The 21656-nt window shown below is 42.1% G+C and overlaps 1 protein-coding gene across 6 annotated transcripts in view; it reads left to right on the forward strand.

Annotated features, from left to right (window-relative positions):
* ORC5 (origin recognition complex subunit 5) overlaps positions 1-21656 on the forward strand; it is a 91160-nt gene that overhangs the window by 26142 nt on the left and 43362 nt on the right. For 5 of the 6 annotated variants that reach the window (XM_058191061.1, XM_058191064.1, XM_058191065.1 and 2 more), the window contains exons 10-13: positions 86-138; positions 416-528; positions 4504-4551; positions 5135-5245. In XM_058191061.1, the coding sequence (XP_058047044.1) occupies positions 86-138; positions 416-528; positions 4504-4551; positions 5135-5245 (325 nt within the window). Of the gene's footprint in view, positions 1-85; positions 139-415; positions 529-4503; positions 4552-5134; positions 5246-21444; positions 21591-21656 lie in introns of those variants that run through there. The other variant, XM_058191066.1, reaches the window with a different exon arrangement.

The following is a 21656-nucleotide window of genomic DNA, read 5'->3' on the forward strand; positions in this document are numbered from 1 at the left end:
TCTTAAAAAGGAGGATTTAAAAAAAACCTTTTGTTTTTAGCCATGACAAACACAGGGCTTTTAAATGGCTACCTTGTCTTTTTAGCTCCCAGTGGGAACGATTACAGCAAGATAATGGAGAACCTGAACAAATAAAAGGTATGCGTAGCAACAATAGTTTGGCCGTGTAAATTATTGATGATGAGAGGAGCCTCAACAATTTAGAACAAATCAGAAAGCATTTATAAATATACCAGCAGCTTCAAAAAAAACCCAAACTCCTGCCACCACCACCCCCCAAAAAAACCCAAAAACAAATTAAAAAAAAATCTTAAATGGTGGGCAAGAACCTTTAAATTGCTTTTTTTTTAACATGAGCTTTTAAATTGCCAGATTCAATATTTCTTCGTTTTACGGTGTTTTTTTCCCCCCCTAGGACTTTCAGCTCATGCTCATGTAGAACTGCCCTATTATTCCAAGTTTCTTCTAATAGCAGCTTATCTAGCCTCTTACAATCCTGCCAGGACAGATAAAAGGTTCTTCGTTAAGGTAATTTAGGTTTGTTATTTTTGTCATTAAGGTGTTGCAGATTCAAATAAAAAAAAATTAAACAGTAGCTTTTATGGAAGATTTATTTTACACGGATAATAACATGAAAATATCTAAAGCAGGGGTGGTCAAACTCGATTTCGTTGAGGGCCACATCAGGATTGTGTTTGACCGTGGGGTGGGCGTGGCTGGGGTGGGCGTGTCCAGCTTGACGTCACTCGTGTTGGGGGCGCCTGTTGTGACCCGAGTGCTCTGCCAGCGAAAACAAGCTCCTGAGCTCTGTTGTTGGCCATTACGGCTCTTGCAACCCTCAGCCAGTGAAAATGGAGCTCCGTTTTTGCTGGCAGAGGGCTGCAGGAGCCCGTCGTGGCTGAAAACGGGGCCTAAGAGGGCGGCACGCAGCTCTTCCCAAGCTCCATTTTCGCTGGCAGAGGCACTGCAGGCTGGTCCTTTACTGTTTCCAGGGGCCAGATCTACGCACCCCGTGGGCCGGATCCAGCCCTCGGGCCTTGAGTTTGACGCCCCTGATCTAAAGGGAAAAATCAAAGGAAAACAGGGAAAGTGCAAAAAGCAATGCAGTTAGGACAAGAAGGAAAGAAAAGATAAAGAAGCATTTTCTGATCTCCTTTGCAAAAGCTACAAACTTTTAAGTAGTCCTCACTTAATGGCCATTTGTCAATGGTGCTGAAAAATGACTTGTCTTCGCACTTATAACCATTGCAGTCTCTGCAGTCATGTGATTTCAGTTTGGTTTCTCGGCAACTGTTGCAGATTTATACCGGTTGAGGCATCCTGGTCTTGTGATCCTGGCCATTTGTGACCTTCCTAATTGGTTTCCAACGAGCAAAATCAATGGGTTGGAAGCTGCAGTCATGACTGTGGGTGTTTCACTTAAGGACTGCCATCTGGAAGTGCTTTAAATAAAGTGATATTCCAAATTTAGCTATCTCTTAGTCCGTTCTTAGCTCTTGCATGTCAGACTTATTGCAAGCTTTTTGCTATTTAAATCCTTGTAATTATTTCCTTCCTTGTAACATTAACGGGTCAAAATTGCCAAAATTCCAACGAGTCAAAAAAGCCCTTCCTGGGTGGTTTAGGGCACTCCGACGCTTGAAATAGCTCTGTATGCTTTCAATTTCTCCACTCCAGCGGTCTGTGGAGATTCTCAGTCATCCAGGTCATAGTGATCTCGAAGGAGCTTTGTCAATAACCAACTGGACTCTTTCGAAGAGGAGGAGGGGGAGGAGAAAAAGAAAAAAAGAAGAGGAGGAGGAGGGAGGAGGAGGTGCAGAAAGAGGCGAGGAAGAGAAAGAGGAAGAGAAACAAAAAGGGGAAGAAGAAGAAGGAGGAGGAGGTGCAGGAGGAGAAAGAGAGGAAGAAAAGGGAAGAAGAAGAGAAAGGGGAAGAAGAAGAAGAAGAAGACGGGGGGAGGAGATGCAGGAGGAGAAGGAGAAGACGACGATGGCAAGATGGTGGGGGCTATAGAAGGATTAGTTCTCATAGGAAGCATTCTATTTCTTTGCGGTCACCTGGACTTAGCCCTCTCCTCGGGAGCTCTTCAGGCCACTCGGAGGTTTATCTGTGCCCAAAGGGTCACCTGTATCAGAGTGCAAATGGTTGTGAAATCCTCTTGGAATTGCTGAAAGGATTGTGTTGTAAATGGGAGACAGGTGGTGTCATGTTCTTCCCCTTCTGTTGAAAGAGGACTGTTCAGTTTTGATGGAAATGGCTTCTTTGACCCCTCTTTCAAACCAGCGGTCCTCTCTGTCCACATTCTGGATAGAGAAGAGGATGGAGTCTGCCACCCAAAAGCCCAGCAAAGTTCAAATCAATTGAGGATATAAGAGCAAGAGACTAGCTTTAGTATTGATGAAATAAATATAAGTGAAGGCCAGATAAGTCATTTGGATTGAACGGCTTTCAAAATAAATTGGATGGGAGAGACTTAACAATAACTTCTGACCTAATCCGCTGGCTTTTGCCCATTGACTCAAATGTCACATGATTGCAAGGCTCATGGCAGCAGGTCATAAAGGTGATCAGGTTGCTAAGCAACCCAGGTCACAATCATGGGGCAACCAGAGCTCTGAGGACCAACCCTAACCACCATTAGTTCAGCACCATCCCTAACTTGGAAAGGTTGTTGACCGGAATGGTTATAGGTTGATAGCAGCTGTTTGAAGGTGGAAGCTCTGTTGCCATGATGGAGAACCTATGGCATGGGTGCCAGAAGTGGCACACAGAGCCATCTCCCGGGAACGCGAGCCGTCACCCATTGCTCTTCTGGGTTCTTGTGCGCCAACCAGCTGGTCTTCATGTGCGCAGGAGTGCCAGAAACCAGAAGAGCAGCCGCCCGGCATGTATGCGTGCACCGGGAATATGATATTCCAGTTTACAGAGCTTGCATGCACACCAGCCAGCTGGTCTTCATGTGTGCATGTTGTGACTCCAGCCCCCGAACCTGGCCGCATGCCCAAAAGTGACTCCGAGAGTGAGGGGGAAGGGCCGGTAAGGCTTACCTTGGGAGCACCGATTCCTTTGGCCCGGCTCCAAGAGCCAGAAGCAGGCCAGTCGGAGGACGTAATGAGGCCGACATCCCCTGATTCCTCCCTTCCTCAGGCTACGCCTTCAGACCCAGCTGATGATGATGATGATGATAATAATAACAACAACAACAACAACAATAATAATAATCAAGCTTGGATTAACCCGCGCTTCAGAAGATTAGAGAGGCGGCGTCATCAAAGGGAATATATAAGGATATATAAGGAGCTTTGGGACTGCTCGCACTCCACAGGGAGCAAAAGATTAGCTGAATGTTTCAAAGAGAGCTGAAAGTCTTATTCTGTGAGTCATTTGTTTGAACTTTGGCGGGCAGCTGCGATTTCTCTGCCAGGACTGATAAGAGCCGTGAATCCACTGGCTGAAGGCCAGCTCGTTACTCCGAAGTGGGGAAGGAAACAGAACAGTGTATGTGCATCAGAAACGGGAAAATCAGATGCCCAGTGCCGATGCATGCGCCGGAAACTGGAAGTTCATCTTCCTGGCATGTGCATGTGCACCGGGCAGCTGTTCTTCTGTTTTGTGGTGCGCATGCACACCCAAAGACCAGCTGGCTGGTGCGCATGCATGTTGTTCTGTTTCCCTTCCCCCAATACTCCCAGCAAAGAGTCAGTCAGAGGCCTTCTTTTCTCCTTTTATTTACATAGATATATGTCCTGGCCACGTCTACCCACGGGCCTGCCAAGTTTCTGGAGATAACGAGGAAATTATAGATAAGGCCAGAATTACTCACGAATATATTCTTCCCTCCATTGATACAGTTTGCCCGCGCCAATTCATTGCTTTGTCCAAGACAAAAAACCAGGAAGTCCCGCCTCCTATTTATAGTCTCTGCAGATGTCACTGCATGACAATTATGACTTGGCTTTATCCCAATGCTGCTTCTGCTGCGCACGCCGTTCACGCCTGCGCAGCCTTGCATCACTCCAAAACTGTTCTTGGGGCGTTGCCAAATCAGAAGAAGGCTCCAGGGAATCAGGTCTTGCCGGCCCCTCCTCCTCCCTTTGAGTGGGTGCCAGGGAGGGAAAGGGCTCAAGAGAAGCAGGGCTTGCCAGGTCTTCTCCCTCACTTTCTGAATCATCCGAGTCCAGGAGTCCGGGTCCAGGAACCTGGGTCACAACACATGTGCCGGAAACAGGAAGGTGGTCTCCCTGGCGCAAACATGCGCATGGAGCAGCTGCTCTTACGGTTTCTGGCACGTGCGCTCCCATTTCAGCACTCTGTGCCGAACAGGTTCTCCAACACTGCTCTATTGCTTTTGTTATTGTTACCTAAATAGCTACTGAAGAAAAATAAAGTGAATTATAGTTGAAATATGCATGCAGAAATACCCTGATTCTCCACCATCTTCCAGTTTGATGCCACTTCTGTAAACGTCGACCTAATAATGAATTTCTTTCTTTTCCCTTGCAGCATCATGGAAAAATTAGGAAGGTAAACTTTCAGAAGAAACATGAAAAGGTATTTAGCTTTATGTTTCTGATCCATGTAAAACATTTTGTTTCATATATAGGCTGAATTGTTTAAGGTACAAGTAGTCCTTGACTTAAAACAGTTCGTTTAGTTACAACGGCACTGAAAAAAGTGACTGACGACCGTTTTTCACACTTAGCGACCGTTGCAGCATCCCCACGATCACGTGATCAAAATTCAGAGGCTTGGCAACTGACTCATATTTATGACTGTTGCAGTGTCCCAGGGTCATGTGATCGATCCCCTTTTGCGACGTTCTGACAAGCAAAGTCCATGGGCAAACCAGATTCGCTTAACAGCCATGTTGCTAATTTAACAACCGCAGTGATTGCCTTAAACGTGGCAACAAAAGTCGTAAAATGGGGCACTTGACACATTTCTCACTTAGCTACATCAATTGTGCTGGGCTCAGTTGTGGGTGAGGAAGTTGAGGACTACCTGCACATTTGGGTTTTGACAACTGGAGTCGGAAAGTTAAACAAGATGAATTCTGCGAGATTCCAAGCAAGTGCAGTTAAAAATTCTTTTTATTTATTTTTGTTTTGTTTTGTTTTTAAAACAACAACAACAGACCAGCAACCATCTTCTGGGACCAAAGCCCTTCCCACTGGACAGGTTGCTAGCCATCCTCTACAGCATTGTCGACAGCCGAATTCCTCCGACTGCAAATATTTTTTCCCAGGTGAGTAAAACTGTGCCATGTGTTTCAAGCTTGACACAAATTTCAGACCTCTCTCTCTTATTTTGCGAAATAATCACAAACTTGTTACTTGCTGGGGTTACAATGGCAGGTGTTCCCCGCCTTAACAACACTTTATTTAGTGACCGTTAAAAGTTGCAACGGCACTGAAAAAAAGTGAATGATTGTTTTTCACACAAGCTTTGTAGCATCCCCATAATCCCCGTGATCAACATTTGGATGCTTGGCAAGTGGTTGATATTTATGAAGGTTGCAGTGTCCCGGGGGTCATGTGATCCTCTTTTGTGACCTTGTGACAAGTTGTGACCCGCCAGTGGAGCAGGTGGCAGACTCAGACAGTGAGGAGGTTGGGGAGGAACATGGGCCAGTCCTGGAGTCCGGGAAAGGCTCTGATGAGGGCTCTGCAGAGAGGGGGCCAGGGCCGTCTACAGTTATCAGCTACCTTTGGAATCGGAGATAAGTGGGGCTGAAGAACAGCTGGAGCCTGTTCCCGATGTGCGCATGCGTAGAGCTGCCAGGAGCAGGGAACAGCTAAGGAACAAGAGTCGAATCAGGAGTAAAACCACAGGTGGATGGCGAATGGCCCCTCCCATAGGGAATAAAGAGGAGCGAAAGTGGAGTGAAGGCAATTAGTTCACTTAATTGGTTTGTTACTCTTCGTGACTCCTTGCCAAAGATATCGGCCTGGCAGTTCTCCAAGCCAGATAAAGACTATGACTGTAAATTCTCCCTTGAAAGACTTTGCTGGATGTGAATGAGAGGAATTCACCGTAACTTACTAAAAAGGGGTTTTGTTGGGACAAGGAATCTGCTTTGGAGTTTGGGGGAGCCTAGGTCAGAACACAAGTCAAGTCAGATTCACGTGATAATTCGCTCAAGGGACTCGTGATTTTTCACTTAACAAGCGCATGTTACTTTTTTGCCTCCTAAATGTACGTGTCACTTATTCTGTAATGATTAGATTTTTATCATGTGAACGTGCACTAGATGGCACTGTACCCTCATGAATAAAAACAGACTCCCAGCAACTTCATAAAAGCAAATGAAAATGGTTAGCAAATAGAAGGGAATAAAGACCAATACTGCTGATGGGATGTAAAATAAAAAAAATCCCCTTTTTAATACCTCCCCCAAAGGACAATTGAATATTGGACCTGCTTACTTGAATAATGAATATATGAGTACAGGCTACAGTTTTCTGTACAGTAATGTGGCTTTACTTTCCTTTGATACAAAACAACTTTTGAGGCTGAACAAATTTGTTCTGTCCTTTTCAAATTCGTTCACTCATTCTGCTTTCTCACATAATCAACTTTTTGTAAATGTGTCTTTTATTTAAACTTTTGCCGATCCGCCTAGTCCCGTGATGGCGAACCTATGGTACGCGTGCCAGAGGTGGCACACAGCGCCCTCTCTGATGGGATGCGAGCCGTCGCCCCAGTTTAGCTCTGCTGCGCATGTGCTTCCTGCCGGCCAGCTGGTCTTCGAGTCACTGCCGCGCATGCGGGGGGGGCTTGGTGCATGCGGGGGGCCGCACACGCATACACATCCTGCATGCAGGGAGCCATGCGCAGAGGGGTGGGGCACATGCACAGGGGTCATGCGTGCATTGCATTTTGGGAGTTCAGGCAGGGGTGCGCGCTTTAGGCACTCGGTCTGGAATAGCTTAGCCATCAGTGGCCTAATCTGACTATCAACCTAGAGTCTGAAAAAGTGGAGTTACATTAACAAATGTTGGGATTACAAGAAATAGCAATGGGCTGTTTCCAAGTCAGTAATTATTTTAGGTCTGTTGGAAACACAGGGTTTGACTTCTGGATAAAAAATAAAAAGCTAAGATCAAAGTTCTCATAGTATCAGAGCTAAAGAATATTTAAAGTGACAAGTGAGATTTATTAGAAACCAGTTTGGGTATCTTGAAGCTGAAGAAGATAATCTTCCTCCAGTTTCTTTGTTTGATGATCAACATATCAGGCTCAGCTAGAAATCAGCAGTCTGTAATTTGTGGGTTTTTTTTTTAATTGCCTTCTTCCTGGGATCTTCTGATTGATTGAAGAACCCATGTATTTTATTTGGACAATAGGGAAATATAAAAGCTTGATGTGAATTACGCGGACACAGCTCTGAAACTTTCAAAACTAAATTACAACTATCTTTGCTGTGTTGGAATCATTGCAGAATATCAAAGTTGGAAGGAACCTTGGAGGTCTTCTATCTAGTCCAACCCCACCCCACCCCACCCCCACCTTCGCTCAAGCAGGAGACCCTGAACCAGGGGTGTCAAACTCAAGGCATGGCAGCCGGATCTGGCCCGTGCGTTGCTTAGATCTGGTCTGCAGGGCCACCCTGGAAACAGCGAAGGACTAGCCTGTGGTGCCTCTGCCAGTGAAAACGGAGTTCAGGAGGGCAGTACACGGTGCTCCCGAGCTCTGTTTTCGCTGGCAGAGGGTTGCAGGAGGGCGTCGTAGCCGAAAATGGAGCTCAGGAGCTTGTTTTCACTGGCGGAGCACCCAGGCCACCACAGGTGCCCTTGACAGGAGTGATGTCGAGCTGGCCATGCCCACTGTGGCCACACACTCTGCCCCCCCTCCAGGTCAAATAAAACCCTGATGCGGCTCTCAATGAAATCGAGTTTGACACCCTTGACCTAAATCATTTTAAACAAATTGTTGTCCAGTCCCTTCTAAAAAAGCCACACAACTGCTGAAGGCAAGCTGTTCCACTGGTTAACTGCTCACTGTCAGGAAATTTCTCCTTAGTTCTAGGTTGCTTTTCTCCTTGATTTGTTTCCATCCGTTGCTTCTTGTCCTGCTTTCAGGTGCTTTGGAGAACAGCCCGACTCCCTCTTCTTTCTGGAAGCCCCTCAAATATTGGAAGACTGCTATCATGTCTCCCCTAGTCCTTCTTTTCATTAAACTAGACAAACCCAGTTCCTGCAACCGTTCTTCCTATGTTTTAGCCTCCACTCCCCTAATATTCTTTGTTGCTCTTCTCTGCACTCTTTCTAGAGTCTCAACATCTTTTTCATATCGTGGTGACCAAACCGGATGCAATATTCCAAAATGTAGTCAAAGCATTGTAAAATGTTGTACAACTGTAGCGATTATTTCTTTATCACGATACTGTCTAGAACAACTTGATTTTGCTGTGTTTCAGACTGTACACCAGATGGCACTTGTATCAAAGAATTCTAGTCTAAGCTTTTTTTGGACAGCTTCTTTAATGATCTGATTCTTATTAAACTCTTTTTCAAAAGCCAACACTCTGTTTCAAAGATTTGAAATTGAATGTAATACAGTGTGTATTTCAATGCAGGTGAGATTGTAGACAAAGAAAATGAAAACTAGGACGACGAAGGAGTAGTATGTATATTCACCACCTGGAGTTACTTAGAAAGTAATAAATTTTACTTTTAATTTTAAAAAGTCTAATAAAATAAATAAAACCTGGGCTAGACTGTGCTACCACTAAAAGGACCCAGAACTGGTTGAATAATTTACTTGGAAAGGAGAAATCCCAAAAGAGACACGATCATTATCTGGAAGATTGCCATGTAGAAGATGATTAGGACTTTGAATTCATATTAGAATATAGAGCAAGGAACAAATAAGCATAAATTATCAGATTGTTCATTTTAATTGGACATCAAGAAAAATTTCCTAATAGTAAGACTTACTCTTTAAGGCTTCCTGAGTATTCGTCTGCTCTGGAAGTATTTGAGCAGAAATTGGATAGTCGTGGAATGGACTAAGATCACGGGTGTGTCAAACTCGTCGCGTCACGTAGATGTCACGTGACGTACCACAATGTTTTTGACTTCGTGGAGCTGTGGTGGGTGTGGCCTGTGCTTGACGCATCCAGCCTGAAGGCTGTCAGTTTGACACCCTTGGACTAGACCAGTGGTCACCAACTGGTGGTCCGTGGACCACTGGTGGTTCGTAAGAAAATTCTGGTGGTCTCCCGAAAAATTATTTGCATTTTTTATATTGCACTAAATCAGGGGTCCTCAAACTACGGCCCCTGGGACAGATACATGCAATGAATGCTTGTGTTGCTGCAGAGAGTCTCCCCCTTCGGGGTCTTTGTGTGGGTCGGAGGAGGGCAGAAATTCCGACTTGGAGTCTGCTTCAGCCTCCTGGTGCGGGGCTTTGGGCAAAGGCTGGAGGGAAGCCCTGCTGGTGGCGAAGAACCGGAGGGCCTCGTTCCAGTGGGACTGCATCATGGCCTGGAACTGGCTGACCATCTCAGCCCACTGAGCCTCCAGGCACCGGTACCTGTCCTTGCCCTCCTGCAGGTCTTCCCTCTGTTTGGAAGCCCTATGCTCCTAGTCCTCAGTGAGATGCTTCTGCTGAGCCTCCTTCTCAGTCAGATCCAATTTGAACTGAGCTGTTTTGCCAACTCATTCTCGTGGTAGCTGCTTTGCTCCAGGAACTGCTTCCTGTTGGGGCCCTAAGGAGCCCAGGCGGGCAGGCGAGGAATGGCAAGTAGAAGATGGCAAGGTGCCCCTCAACATGAGTGACATTGAGTTGGCCATGCCCACCCAGTCACATGCCCACCTTGCCACGCCCACCTAGACAGTCATTAGGTAGCTCACATTAGTGGTCCGCGGGATTTAAAATTATGAATTTAGTGGTCCCTGAGGCCCGAAAAATTGGTGACCCCTGGACTAGATCATCTTTAAATTTCATTTCCTTCTATAATCCTTTTACCATTCATGACATTTTTATGGGATCATCACAGAATTTCTCAGAGGCTAATTTCTATCCTTCTCTCTCTACGGAAATATATTGCCGTGGGCTGTTATGCCCAATTGCCATTACATTCGAGGCTTGGGGACATGGAATATTTCAGTCAATAAGGTGAATCTTCCATGCATGCGTTTGCGATATTGTGTCTCTTTCATGCGTGCGCTTGCTTTTACACGCACATGCACCTCGCCCAATATTTAAATGCTTAGCTATATATAACACACTGGGATGTGGTGGCTCAGCAGCTAAGACGCTGAGCTGGTCGATCGAAAGGTTGGCAGTTCAGCAGTTCGAATCCCTAGCGCCGCATAATGGGGTGAGCTCCCGTTACTTGTCTCAGCTTCTGCCAACCTAGCAGTTCGAAAACAGGTAAAAAAATGCAAGTAGAAAAATAGGGACCACCTTTGGTGGGAAGGTAACACCGTTCCGTGCGCCTTTGGCGTTGAATCATGCCAGCCACATGACCACGGAGACGTCTTCGGACAGCGCTGGCTCTTTGGCTTTGAAATGGAGATGAGCACTGCCCCCTAGAGTCGGGAACGTCTAGTACATATGTGCGAGGGGAACCTTTACCTTTACCTACATATAACACAGATACGAGAGGCCCCTGTCTTGATGGATGTCAGCTGGTCAGGTGTGAACAAATACAGCAGTAGCCCTTGGAATTCAGTCTAGATGCCTTAATGTGACCTGTGTGGTTCAGATTTTCAACTGGAAGGAACAGAAGGGGCTGAACTGGTAAAAATGATTTTTTTTTCTTATACTCAGGGAAAGCCCTCTCTCCCCCCCCCCCAAAATAAAGATCCATCCCCCCCCTTCTGTTCTTTTCTCTGTTTCAGAATACTTGACAGATCAGCACGACTGGGATTTCATACCCATGGTGTTAAGTCGAGGACAGGTAGTCCTCGACTTAACTCCGCAACGGAGCCCAAAATGTCTGTTGCTAAGTAAGATGGTTATTAAATGAATTTTGCCTCATTTGATGATCTCTCATGCCCCAGCTGTTAAGTGAATCACCGCGGCGATTAAGTTACTAACCTGCTTGTTAAGTTAATCTGATTTCTCTGTTGATTTTGCTTGTTTTTGCTGTGTATTCTAAAAACACTTAACCTAATTTGTTGCCAAGTTGGTGTTTATTAAATTGCAACGGGGAGAATAATAATGACAGAAAGTGACTCTATGTGGTAGAAAATATTGGTTTCCTTACATCTCAGTTGCATTTCTTTCATGTAAAATTTCTCATTTGAATAAGCTTTTTTTTTTTTTTTAGTTTGAGCGGCAATTTAATTAACAATTTTACATGCTTTGCTAATTCTTACAAGGTTATAAAAAAGAAGCTCTGACATTCGCTTTAATTTTGTAAAGGTCCAGGCACATATTTAAAGCTATTTTTAATAGACTATTTTAATAAGATAAAATAACCTTTATTGTCATTTTTTACTGTGAGCACACTGGCACGCATTAAAAATGAAGTTCTGTTTTTTAAATAATTTTTTTTTAAAAAGTAAGTATAATGACAAATGTGGAATCCTATATTTGTTATACATTTTGGCTCCTAAAAATGCACATTGGATACGTTGTGAGCATCCTTGCCTGTAATATTTTATCACTCTGATATTATTGCAAGCACATAAAGTCTACAGTTCCCTTGCATGATATTTTGTTTATGATTAGTGCTGCATGTCCCAGTAGAGAAGCATAAAGGAGTTTAGGAGTCCCATTCTTGATTATTCCATTTGATTGGTAGGTTTTTTCTATTTCTGGCTGAATAATGTCCTCTTCTAAAGTAAACTTCATCTTCTAACTTTCAAGTATTAAACATAAAAACGATTCATGTTCAGGTTTTTCTAATCAATTCTGCAATTCAGAATTGTCGTATTTCAAGATTCTAACCCACGGAGAAGCAGCGTAACAATTTATATTCTCATTGTTGGGCAGTAAATGATTTTACCTCGTTTTTTTTGCAAGTTAATGAAACTTTCTAGTAGCATATGTACATATATCTGATTTCACATGGAATTGCCTAATACTGAACGCCTTTCCCAAACTTATTTCTGTATGTCTTAATTCGCTCTGCACTGAAATTTTGATCTTTATAAAACAATGTTTTTCTCCTGCTTTGTCGGGAGATGCTTAGATGGTCTTTACCTTTTAGATCATTGCAACCTTTCTAACATGAATGTTAAACGCACTAAATTGTAATTTCTCAGCACGGAAATAAAGCAGTGCGTTAAACGACCGTCTTTCCTCCTATTTTTAACGGTTTTTAGTTGTGTCAAAGATCCTTGAATGATACCTCTACCAAGTTTTAAGGCTCAAATCCATATGAACTTACTTAAGAGTTTTTTATATAGAATAGAATAGAATAGAATAGAATAGAATAGAATAGAATAGAATAGAATAGAAATTTTTATTGGCCAAGTGTGATTGGACACACAAGGAATTTGTCTTGGTGCATATGCTCTCAGTGTACATAAAAGAAAAGATACGTTCATCAAGGTACAACGTTTACAACACAAATGATGGTCAATATATCAATATAAATCATAAGGATTGCCAGCAACAAAGTTACAGTCATACAGTCATAATTTATTTATTTATTTATTTATTTATTAAATTTTTATACCGCCCTTCTCCCCAAGGACTCAGGGCGGTGTACAGCCAAAAGATAAAAACATAAGAAATATACAATTAAAACAACAATTTAAAACCGAGCATATTAGAAAAAGGCCAAATAAAAGATTTAAAATTTAAAATTAGAAACCCTAAAATGATAAAACCCAGTTAAAAGAATTTTTTAAAAAAATAAATAAATTTTTTAAAAAAATATTAAAAATATTAAGCCAGTCCCGCTTGAATAAATAAATGCGTTTTCAGCTCACGGCGAAAGGTCCGAAGATCAGGCAATTGACGCAATCCAGGGGGAAGTTCGTTCCAGAGCGTAGGAGCTCCCACAGAGAAGGCCCGTCCCCTGGGGGCCGCCAGCCGACATTGTTTGGCGGACGGCACCCTGAGAAGACCCTCTCTGTGTGAGCGTACGGGTCGGTGGGAGGCATGAGGTAACAGCAGGCGGTCCCGTAAGTACCCGGGCCCTAAGCCATGGAGCGCTTTGAAGGTGGTAACTAAAACCTTAAAGCGCACCCGAAAGACCACAGGAAGCCAGTGCAAGCCGCGCAGGATCGGTGTTATATGGTGGAAAGTGGAAAGAGATTGGTGATGGAAACTATGAGAAGATTAGTAGTGCAGATTCAGTAAATAGTCTGACAGTGTTGAGGGAATTATTTGTTTAGCAGAGTGATGGCCTTCGGGGAAAAAGCTGTTCTTGTGTCTAGTTGTTCTGGTGTGCAGTGCTCTATAGCGTCGTTTTGAGGGTAGGAGTTGAAACAGTTTATGTCCTGGATATGTTTCCATAATTAAAATTGTGAGTGACAGAGTTAAGGCTTGCTCGTTTTTGAGAATTCTGTTAGCAACTGGTAGCTTTTAGAATATCTCCTGATGAAATAGTTATTAATCGAAGTAATTGCTGGGAAGAGGAAACAGCTGTTATGATTATGTTGTTGACTAGGAGATTCAGCACATGTTTATACTTGAAACCAAGTTTCCACTCAAATAATTTCTCTGCAAATTGGGCATGGAGGATAATTTGAATTCGCTGAGATGCATAAAAGGAGAGATAAGGGCAGACTATATACTTCACAGGATAACAAAGTTGGAAGGGATTTTGGAGGTCTTCTAGTCCATCCTCCTGCTCAGGCAGGAAACCCTATACCATTCAAAACAAGTGACTCTTCAGTCTCTTCTTAAAAACCTCCAGTGATGAAGACCCTACAACTTCTGGTGGCAAGTCGTTCCACTGGTTCATTGTCCTCACTGTTAGGAAGTTTCTCCTTAATTCCAGGTTGCTTCTCTCCTTGATGAGTTTCCATCCATTGCTTCTTGTCCTGCTTTTGGAAAATGGGTTGACCCCATCTTCTCTGTGGCAGCCCCTCAAATATTGGAAGACTGCTGTCATGTCGGACTGTTGAAAGTGAGCAAATAATCAGGAAGTGAAAATGGCTAGACATTGTAGCAAAAAAGGAAAGAAAAAAAAAAGCATCGGTTAATCACGTTTTGGACTGACTGCCTCATTCGTTTATTCATTCAATTCCGTTTCAATAGCCACCTGTCTCAGTCAATGACTCTGGGCAGTTTATAGTTCAAAACGGTTTTTAGCCTTTATTTTTCCCCCTTCCGTTCCCATTTTTAACCCTTATCGCAACCCTTGTTAATGCAAGTACATATTCCTGTTACCCCCATCTGCCTCTTGTTTGATTTACCTCTTTTTTTTTTTTTTTTGCTGTTTCTGCTTTAAAAAGAAAAAAAAATGCAGTTTGGTATTTTTGTGCGCGGGAAAATTATTACATGCTTTAATTGCCCAAGCACTTCTACATGCAAATAGAAAGTTAATTAATTATGTAAATGGGACACCTATTTTTATAGGCAACTAAACTAATCATTCATTAAAAATGATGTGCAACTAAAATTCTGTCCTAACACAGCATTTTTTGGGAGAGCGTGAGCTTTGGCAGACTGTGCATACATGCAGACACATATATACGTGTGTCAAATCGCAAGTATTGATTGAGGGATGGCCAGGAAAATTTTTTTTAGGATGGATGAAAATTAAGACAGTGGGATATCGCACTGTTGTGTCTTGCCCGCTCTCACCGCAGCTGGGGCCTTCTTATCTGCTTCCGAACGCTGAGGAATGTCCTAGTATGCCTCCCGGCCCCAACCCTGGCTCCATGCCCAGACAGGCTGAGGAGGAGGAAGCACCTCTTGGCCCCAGCCCTGGCTCCATGCCCAGGCAAACGGAGCAACTAGACCCCTCCCCCTCCCCCACAGCATGTGAGCCTGAGGGAGGTCAATTACCAACAGCTGCCGACTGGAGTGACCCTCGCTTCAGAAGAATTGATAGGCGGCGGCGTCAGAAGGAAGGGAGGGGCAGGCCTGGATAAGTGCTGAGTCATGGAGCCACACCCCATGGCCTATATAAAGGATCTGCTTTCTGGCAGTCTCTGAGTCAGGCAAAGTCGAATATATCTTGCTGAAGTCACTTTCTGGTCTCCTGCCTGCCTTGAGGACTTTGCTAGGACTTTGGCAGAGCTGCAGAGGCACGCCTGATTCGGATTTCCCTGACCCGGCCGTCAGCGGAGGAGTGGGACACGACACGCACAACATTTTTCACCGTCTGTCATTATATGTGTGTGGGGCTACTCTTCCTTCTTTAGGAAGGATATTTTTACTTTTAATGGCATTATCCCTTTCAATAAATTAAGAGATCAGGTTAGAGATATCTTAACCTACCTTATTCTAAATCAGGATGCAGCCTGATTTGGTCTGAAAAAAGTAGTGGACAAGGGTAGTGGACCTCTGGATTAGACACTGACTTGTCTACAGGTAGTCCTTGACTTACAATAGTTCATTTAGTGACTATTCAGAGTTTTGTTTTGTTTTTAATTTGAATTTATATCCCGCCCTTTTCCGAAGACTCAGGCGGCTTACACTGTGTTAAGCAATAGTCTTCATCCGTTTGTATATTATATACAAAGTCAACTTTTTATTGCCCCCAACAATCTGGGTCCTCATTTTACCTACCTTATAAAGGATGGAAGACTGAGTCAACCTTGGGCCTGGTGGGACTAGAACCTGCAGTAATTGCAAGCAGCTGTGTTCATAACAGACAGACTTAGTCTGCTGAGCCACCAGAGGCTCAGAGTTACAATGGCACTGAAAAAAAGTGACTTATGACATAGACGTTTTTCATATTTGTGACTGTTACAACATCCCCATTGTCACACAATCCAAATTCAGATATTTGACAACTGATTCATATTTACGACGGTTGCAATGTCCCCGGTGTCACGTGATGGATCCCCTTTTGCGACTTTCTGACAAGCAAAGTGAATGGCGAAGCCAGATTCCCTTAATGGCCATGTTACTAACGTTAACAACTGTGGTTATTCACTAAACTTTGGCAAGAAACGTCGTAAAACGGGGTAAAACTTACTTAACAACTGTCTCACTTAACAAGAGTAATTTTGGGCTCAATTGTGATCATAAGTCGAGGACTATCTCTATTTAGTATGAAGAGGTGTAGATCAGATCTTTTATAATTTAGGATTCTCCAAATGTTTCTGACGTATGAGACCATAAGTTCTGTCATTTCTAGCCAATTTGGCTACTCTGGTCCTAAGAATAGAAAGATTGAAAAATCCTACGATAGTTTAGTTTAGTTGACTTTATTGTCATTGCACATGGTACAACGAAATTAAATGCCCTCTTCAGTGTACATTATAAGTATAAAAATAAAAACACAAACATACATGTGTGTAAATGTTGTACCTTGATGAACCTATCTTTTCTTTTACGTACACTGAGAGCATATGCACCAAGACAAATTCCTTGTGTGTCCAATCACACTTGGCCAATAAAAAAAACCAAAAAAAACCAAAATTCTATTCTAAAATTCTATTCTACATCCTTTTCATTCTATATAATTGGAAATTGAAAACCCAATATTGCACTATACCATAGAATTCAATATAGTTATTGCCCTGGGATAGGAGCTGTTTTTCAGCCTGTTTGTCCTTGTTTTTATTGTCCTGTACCGTTTGCCAGATGGTAATAGTTCAAAAAAAAAAAGGGTGCCCAGGATGAGATGGATCTTTAAGAAAAGCTCTTCCAAGGAGGGGAGAGGGCAACTAATGATCCTCTGGGCAATAGTAAAAAGGAATATTAAGACAGGGACGGTAGGCACGCAGGTGCACTTATGCACGCCTTTTACAGACCTCTTAGGAATGGGGTGAGGTCAACAGTAGACAGTTTAAGCTTAAAGTTTTGGGGGTTTGGGAAAGAAACTACTGAGTCAGGTAGTGCATTCCAGGCATTGACCACTCTGTTACTCTGTTACTGAAGTCATATTTTTTGCAGTCGAGTTTGGAGCGGTTTACCTTGGGTTTGTATCTATTATTTGCTCGTGTGTTGTTGTGGTTGAAGCTGAAGTAGTCACTGACAGGTAGGACACTGTGGTAGATAATTTTATGTACTATGCTTAGGTCAGACTGAAATCAGCGTAGTTGTCTAAGCCCAAAATTTGGAGTCTGGTGGCATAAGGTATTTTATTGCGAGCAGAGGAGTGGAGGACTCTTCTTGTGAAATATCTCTGGACTCTCGATTGTATTTATGTCCGATACGCAGTGCGGGTTCCAGACAGATGAGCTGTATTCAAGAATTGGTCTAGCAATGATGTTGACCCTCTGGAGTGCTGTCCTATCTGCCACTATCCAGTTGGTAAACCATACACAGGCGCAGTAAGTCAAAACTTACTCTCTATGGTGCAGCGGTAGAAGCTCACCAGCAGTTTTCCATTCAATTGTTGTTTCCTGAGAAGTCTCAGGTAGTATAATCTCTGCTGGGCCCTTTTGAATAGTGCTGCAATGTGAGTATATGATAATGTGATAATAGATTTGTGTACCACAAAGTACATATTTCTGTGGTTCAGATCTTGGTCAGTTTCTCTTTCTGATTATGTATTGTGGGAATAACCTGACTTGTCTATTTCATTTAAGACTAATTTATCATTAAAAGCTAATAAGAAAGCCACTTATCTCTGGAATGGAAACGGATCTTGTAAAACTGTTAAATAATTTTGCATTGCTTGTGGGATCTTCCCAATGTGCTGAATTCCTATGAAATAGTTGCAACTGTTTTTCAGAGTAGTGAAGTGTTAAAGTAAAGTTAAAGAATAAAGTAAATATTATATCTGCTTTAGAGAAGATGCATATTTAAAAATATGGTGTTGTTTTTTGTTTTTGTTTTTTGCATTTATATCCAACCTTGAAGGAGTTCTACATGCATAGAAAGTAATCTTGGTAATGGTTTTTCTTTTTTAAAATGATAAGTCAGTTTGATATATCTCAACCAACCTTATTAAGTCTATAATAAGCTTTGTTTTTCGTAGCTACTATAAATTATTTCCAAATGGATTTCAATTCCGTTTTTCATTATATACAATATGTGTAATCCATACAAGGAATGCCAAAGCTGCTATGATTTCAGTGGGGTTTGTGCAATCAATCACTCCCACATTGTGCAAAATGTTGCTATGTTTTTAATGGAGAAGTAGGCCAGTCCTTGGAACATTTTCAGAAGAGAATCTTTTGTACGTTGGAGATTTTTTTAAAAATTAAACTTTCAGGGTGACAACAGCATTACAACAGTCAACTGCTCTGATAAATTATTGGAAAGGAACGGATTGAAATCAATTAAAAGCCGAACAGATTCTCTTCCTTGTCCTGACACACAAACATATTTCATGGAAATCGTGTTCTTGAGAAGTCGCTCATAAAATCTGCCCTTGACAGAATGCATTTGCACCAATTTGTTCAAGCTTAAGTGTGCCATATATGTCAGGGGAGATATAAAAAAAAAAAGGCATGATGAAAAAGAAGTTTTAAAAGCCCCTAATTTTCTCGTTATTTCTTAAAACTTTCACTTGTGACAAATATGGCAAGAACATTCGAGTTAGAAGTGGGAACAGTGCAGAAAACACAGCATGGTGGCTTTGGTTAGCACTTCAGTATGAAATATGGCACTTTGAAAGAGCCTGCTGTTGCACTAAAGAAAATGAGCAGGCTGTACTTTTTATAGCAAATTACTGATAAAGTAGCATCAAGGCTTGTTATTAGTGTGAACAAAAAGAAAAGAAAAGAGAAAAAAAAACCTGCCATATTTTCCTCTTAAAAAGCTTTTTAAAAGAGTAAAAGGTGCTAAGTAATCTCTGATAAATCACATTTCATTTTAATTGATTTAAAACATATTTCCTTCTGGTGATGCAAGCGTTTTTTCCTCATTTAATAATAAGAGCATTTATAAATATTGCTTTTTTTTTAAAAAAATAACTTTTTTGCTGAACAAGACAAAAGTCTGTTTTATATCTAGCCAGATTCTGACAAATTCCTGCTCTGTAGTTTTTAAGATCTGTAAGTGAAATGTTTTGTCTGCCCAATAATGGGAGACTGGTAGAAATAGAAATATAGATTTGTCAAATACAAGCTGAATTAAATTTAGGTGAATTTTTGTTTTAACTCTATAAAAAACATAATGCAAAAGTTTGCAAGTACTCTGTTCAGAGTTCAGAAGAGTTGCTTACTCATTAAAGAAGCATTTTGAAGTTGAAGCACTCCTGGAATGGGTGAAACAGAATAATCCATTTCAAGTTTATAGATGTTTCAAATTAAAAATGTATTGCACAGCCCAAGTGAAATTGCTCAAATGAAAGTCGGTGCTTGTAGCGTGTGGTATTATTTCAGGCTGGATAGTTTGCCTTTAAACTGAATCTGTTCATGCAACTTTTTTATGAGGGAAAATGAGTACAGGCAGTCCTTGAATTACAATACAAATAAATATAGGAAATTAAGGGAAGGGAAAAGGAGGGGGGAAAATATGAGGCACAAGGGAAGAAATAAAAAAGTGTTGACTTCCGACTCTCTTTAGCACAGTAGAAGATAACAACATTACAACCTCAACTTTTTACTTTTACACATTAGTCTATAACTAGCCGTTTCTATAACAACAAATATATCTAATCCAGCAGTGGTTTCATATATTATCACCACTGGTTCGCCGTGAGCATTCTTGCTTTGCAGGCACCTTCTGCGCATGTGCCCGGCCTCAAAAATGTGGCTAAATAGGATGGCATTAGGCTGAGGCTGGGGCTGGGGCTGGGGCAGGGGCGGGCCCACCCACCGTTGCCACCGGTTCGCCCGAACTGGCTGGATACTACCTCTGATCTAATCGGCAAAACCAAAGTCAAAGTTTCATTTTTTTTTCCCATCCCAAGCATAAAATCCAGAAGTGATATCCCAATAAAAATATATTCTCCTCTTTGAATAGAACAATCAGTTTATAACCATCACTGCTTTGCTGTTGAGATAACATGTGTTTCATATTATTATGGAGGTGGATGAAATTTAAAAAGCAAACCATGGCGTTCCGGCTGTATTTTTGGAAATGCAAATGGCGGCTTGGATGCTTAAGCAAGCATTGTTAAGAAGAATGGGTAGCCCTTGGAGATACGCAGCTGTGGTTCTTAATTTTAGAATTCTTTACAGATACAGTCCCTTTATTGTGCTGCAAAATGCCTTCAGTTTAACTTGGCGCAGTTATAAATACATGTTAAAACGTATTTTTTTTTAAAAAAATGTAAAATATGTGTTGACAATGATGGCAGAAGTATTATTAATGCTTTTAAGTTTTGCGTGGATACAGCTCAAAAAGAAATGGATAACACTCAAACACAATAATGAGGAAAGGACAAATATTGAGAACACATGCACATGCTAACTTTTTAAATAATTTTTCATGAACTTTTGAAAAAATTGCTTTTAATTAGACAAAGTTCTATATCTTTACCCATTCTGATCATTCAGTTGATTAAATTATTTATAAACATCATTTCACAGAGTGTTACTCTGGTTAGTTTTCTCAGTTCCTCTTTTTTTTTAGACCTTTAATCGTCTAGCTATTCATCTACTTTTGATAGAGATTTGAGCATAATGATATTCCCAAGGAGACCTGTCTGTATTTTTATACGAAGCAAATCCAGCTGAAACTTGTTACTTCTCCCCCATTTTAAAAAAATTTGGTTGTACACAAGCGCCTATTGTTTGAAGATAAATAATTGGCATGTAGACAAGAACAAAGACCATAATAGCACATCTGCTTTATCTGTTAGTAGAGCAAAGATTTATTAAGTAGTAATGGTGCAACTTATCTTAATAGCTGTTCTGTACAAAGCAAGCTGGGAGAGAAAAAAGTCATTGGAATGCCAGTTGTGGAGGAAGAGGGTTTTCCTAAACTGCATTTAGGGATTTTGATTTGGATGCTTATGTATTGTATTGTATTGTATTTTAAAGGTAAAGGACGCGGTGGCTCGGGCTAGGATGTTGAGCTTGTCAATCGAAAGGTCGGCAGCTCAGCGGTTCGAATCCCTCGTGCTGCCATGTAATGGGGTGAGCTCCCATTACTTGTCCCAGCTTCTGCCAACCTAGCAGTTTCGAAAGCACGTAAAAATGCAAGTAGAAAAATAGGGACCACCTTTGGTGGGAAGGGAACAGCGTTCCGTGCGCCTTTGGCATTGAGTCATGCCGGCTGTCAAGGTTCCAGAAAAACCTCTTCTGCATAAAAAAACTCAGAAGCCATTGTTTTTCAGAGTTCTTTACTAGCATGAGGAAACTGGCACACGATGAGTGAAATTCCAAAACTGAATTTCCGGATTCTTTTCCCAGTTATACAAACCCCAAGAGTCCCACCCCCCTGACCCCTTTGATGGTCACATGGTCCCACGTTCTCCCAGTTCATTCGAATATCTTCGTGCCACTCTTCCTGCAGATGTGAACACCATCCGACCTTGACCGCTTGAAGAATGTTACCATACCCCTCAGCCCCCCTTCTTCCCCTCAGGGGAAAAATGTGGCAGCGTCTGGAACCCTAAAGTCTAGTATGATTTCCAGGCCTGACACCGGCCACATGACCACGGAGACGTCTTCGGACAGCGCTGGCTCTTCGGCTTTGAAACGGAGATGAGCACCGCCCCCTAGAGT

This window comes from Ahaetulla prasina, chromosome 7 (genome assembly GCF_028640845.1).
Source record: "Ahaetulla prasina isolate Xishuangbanna chromosome 7, ASM2864084v1, whole genome shotgun sequence".
In the NCBI taxonomy this organism is placed as follows: domain Eukaryota; kingdom Metazoa; phylum Chordata; class Lepidosauria; order Squamata; family Colubridae; genus Ahaetulla; species Ahaetulla prasina.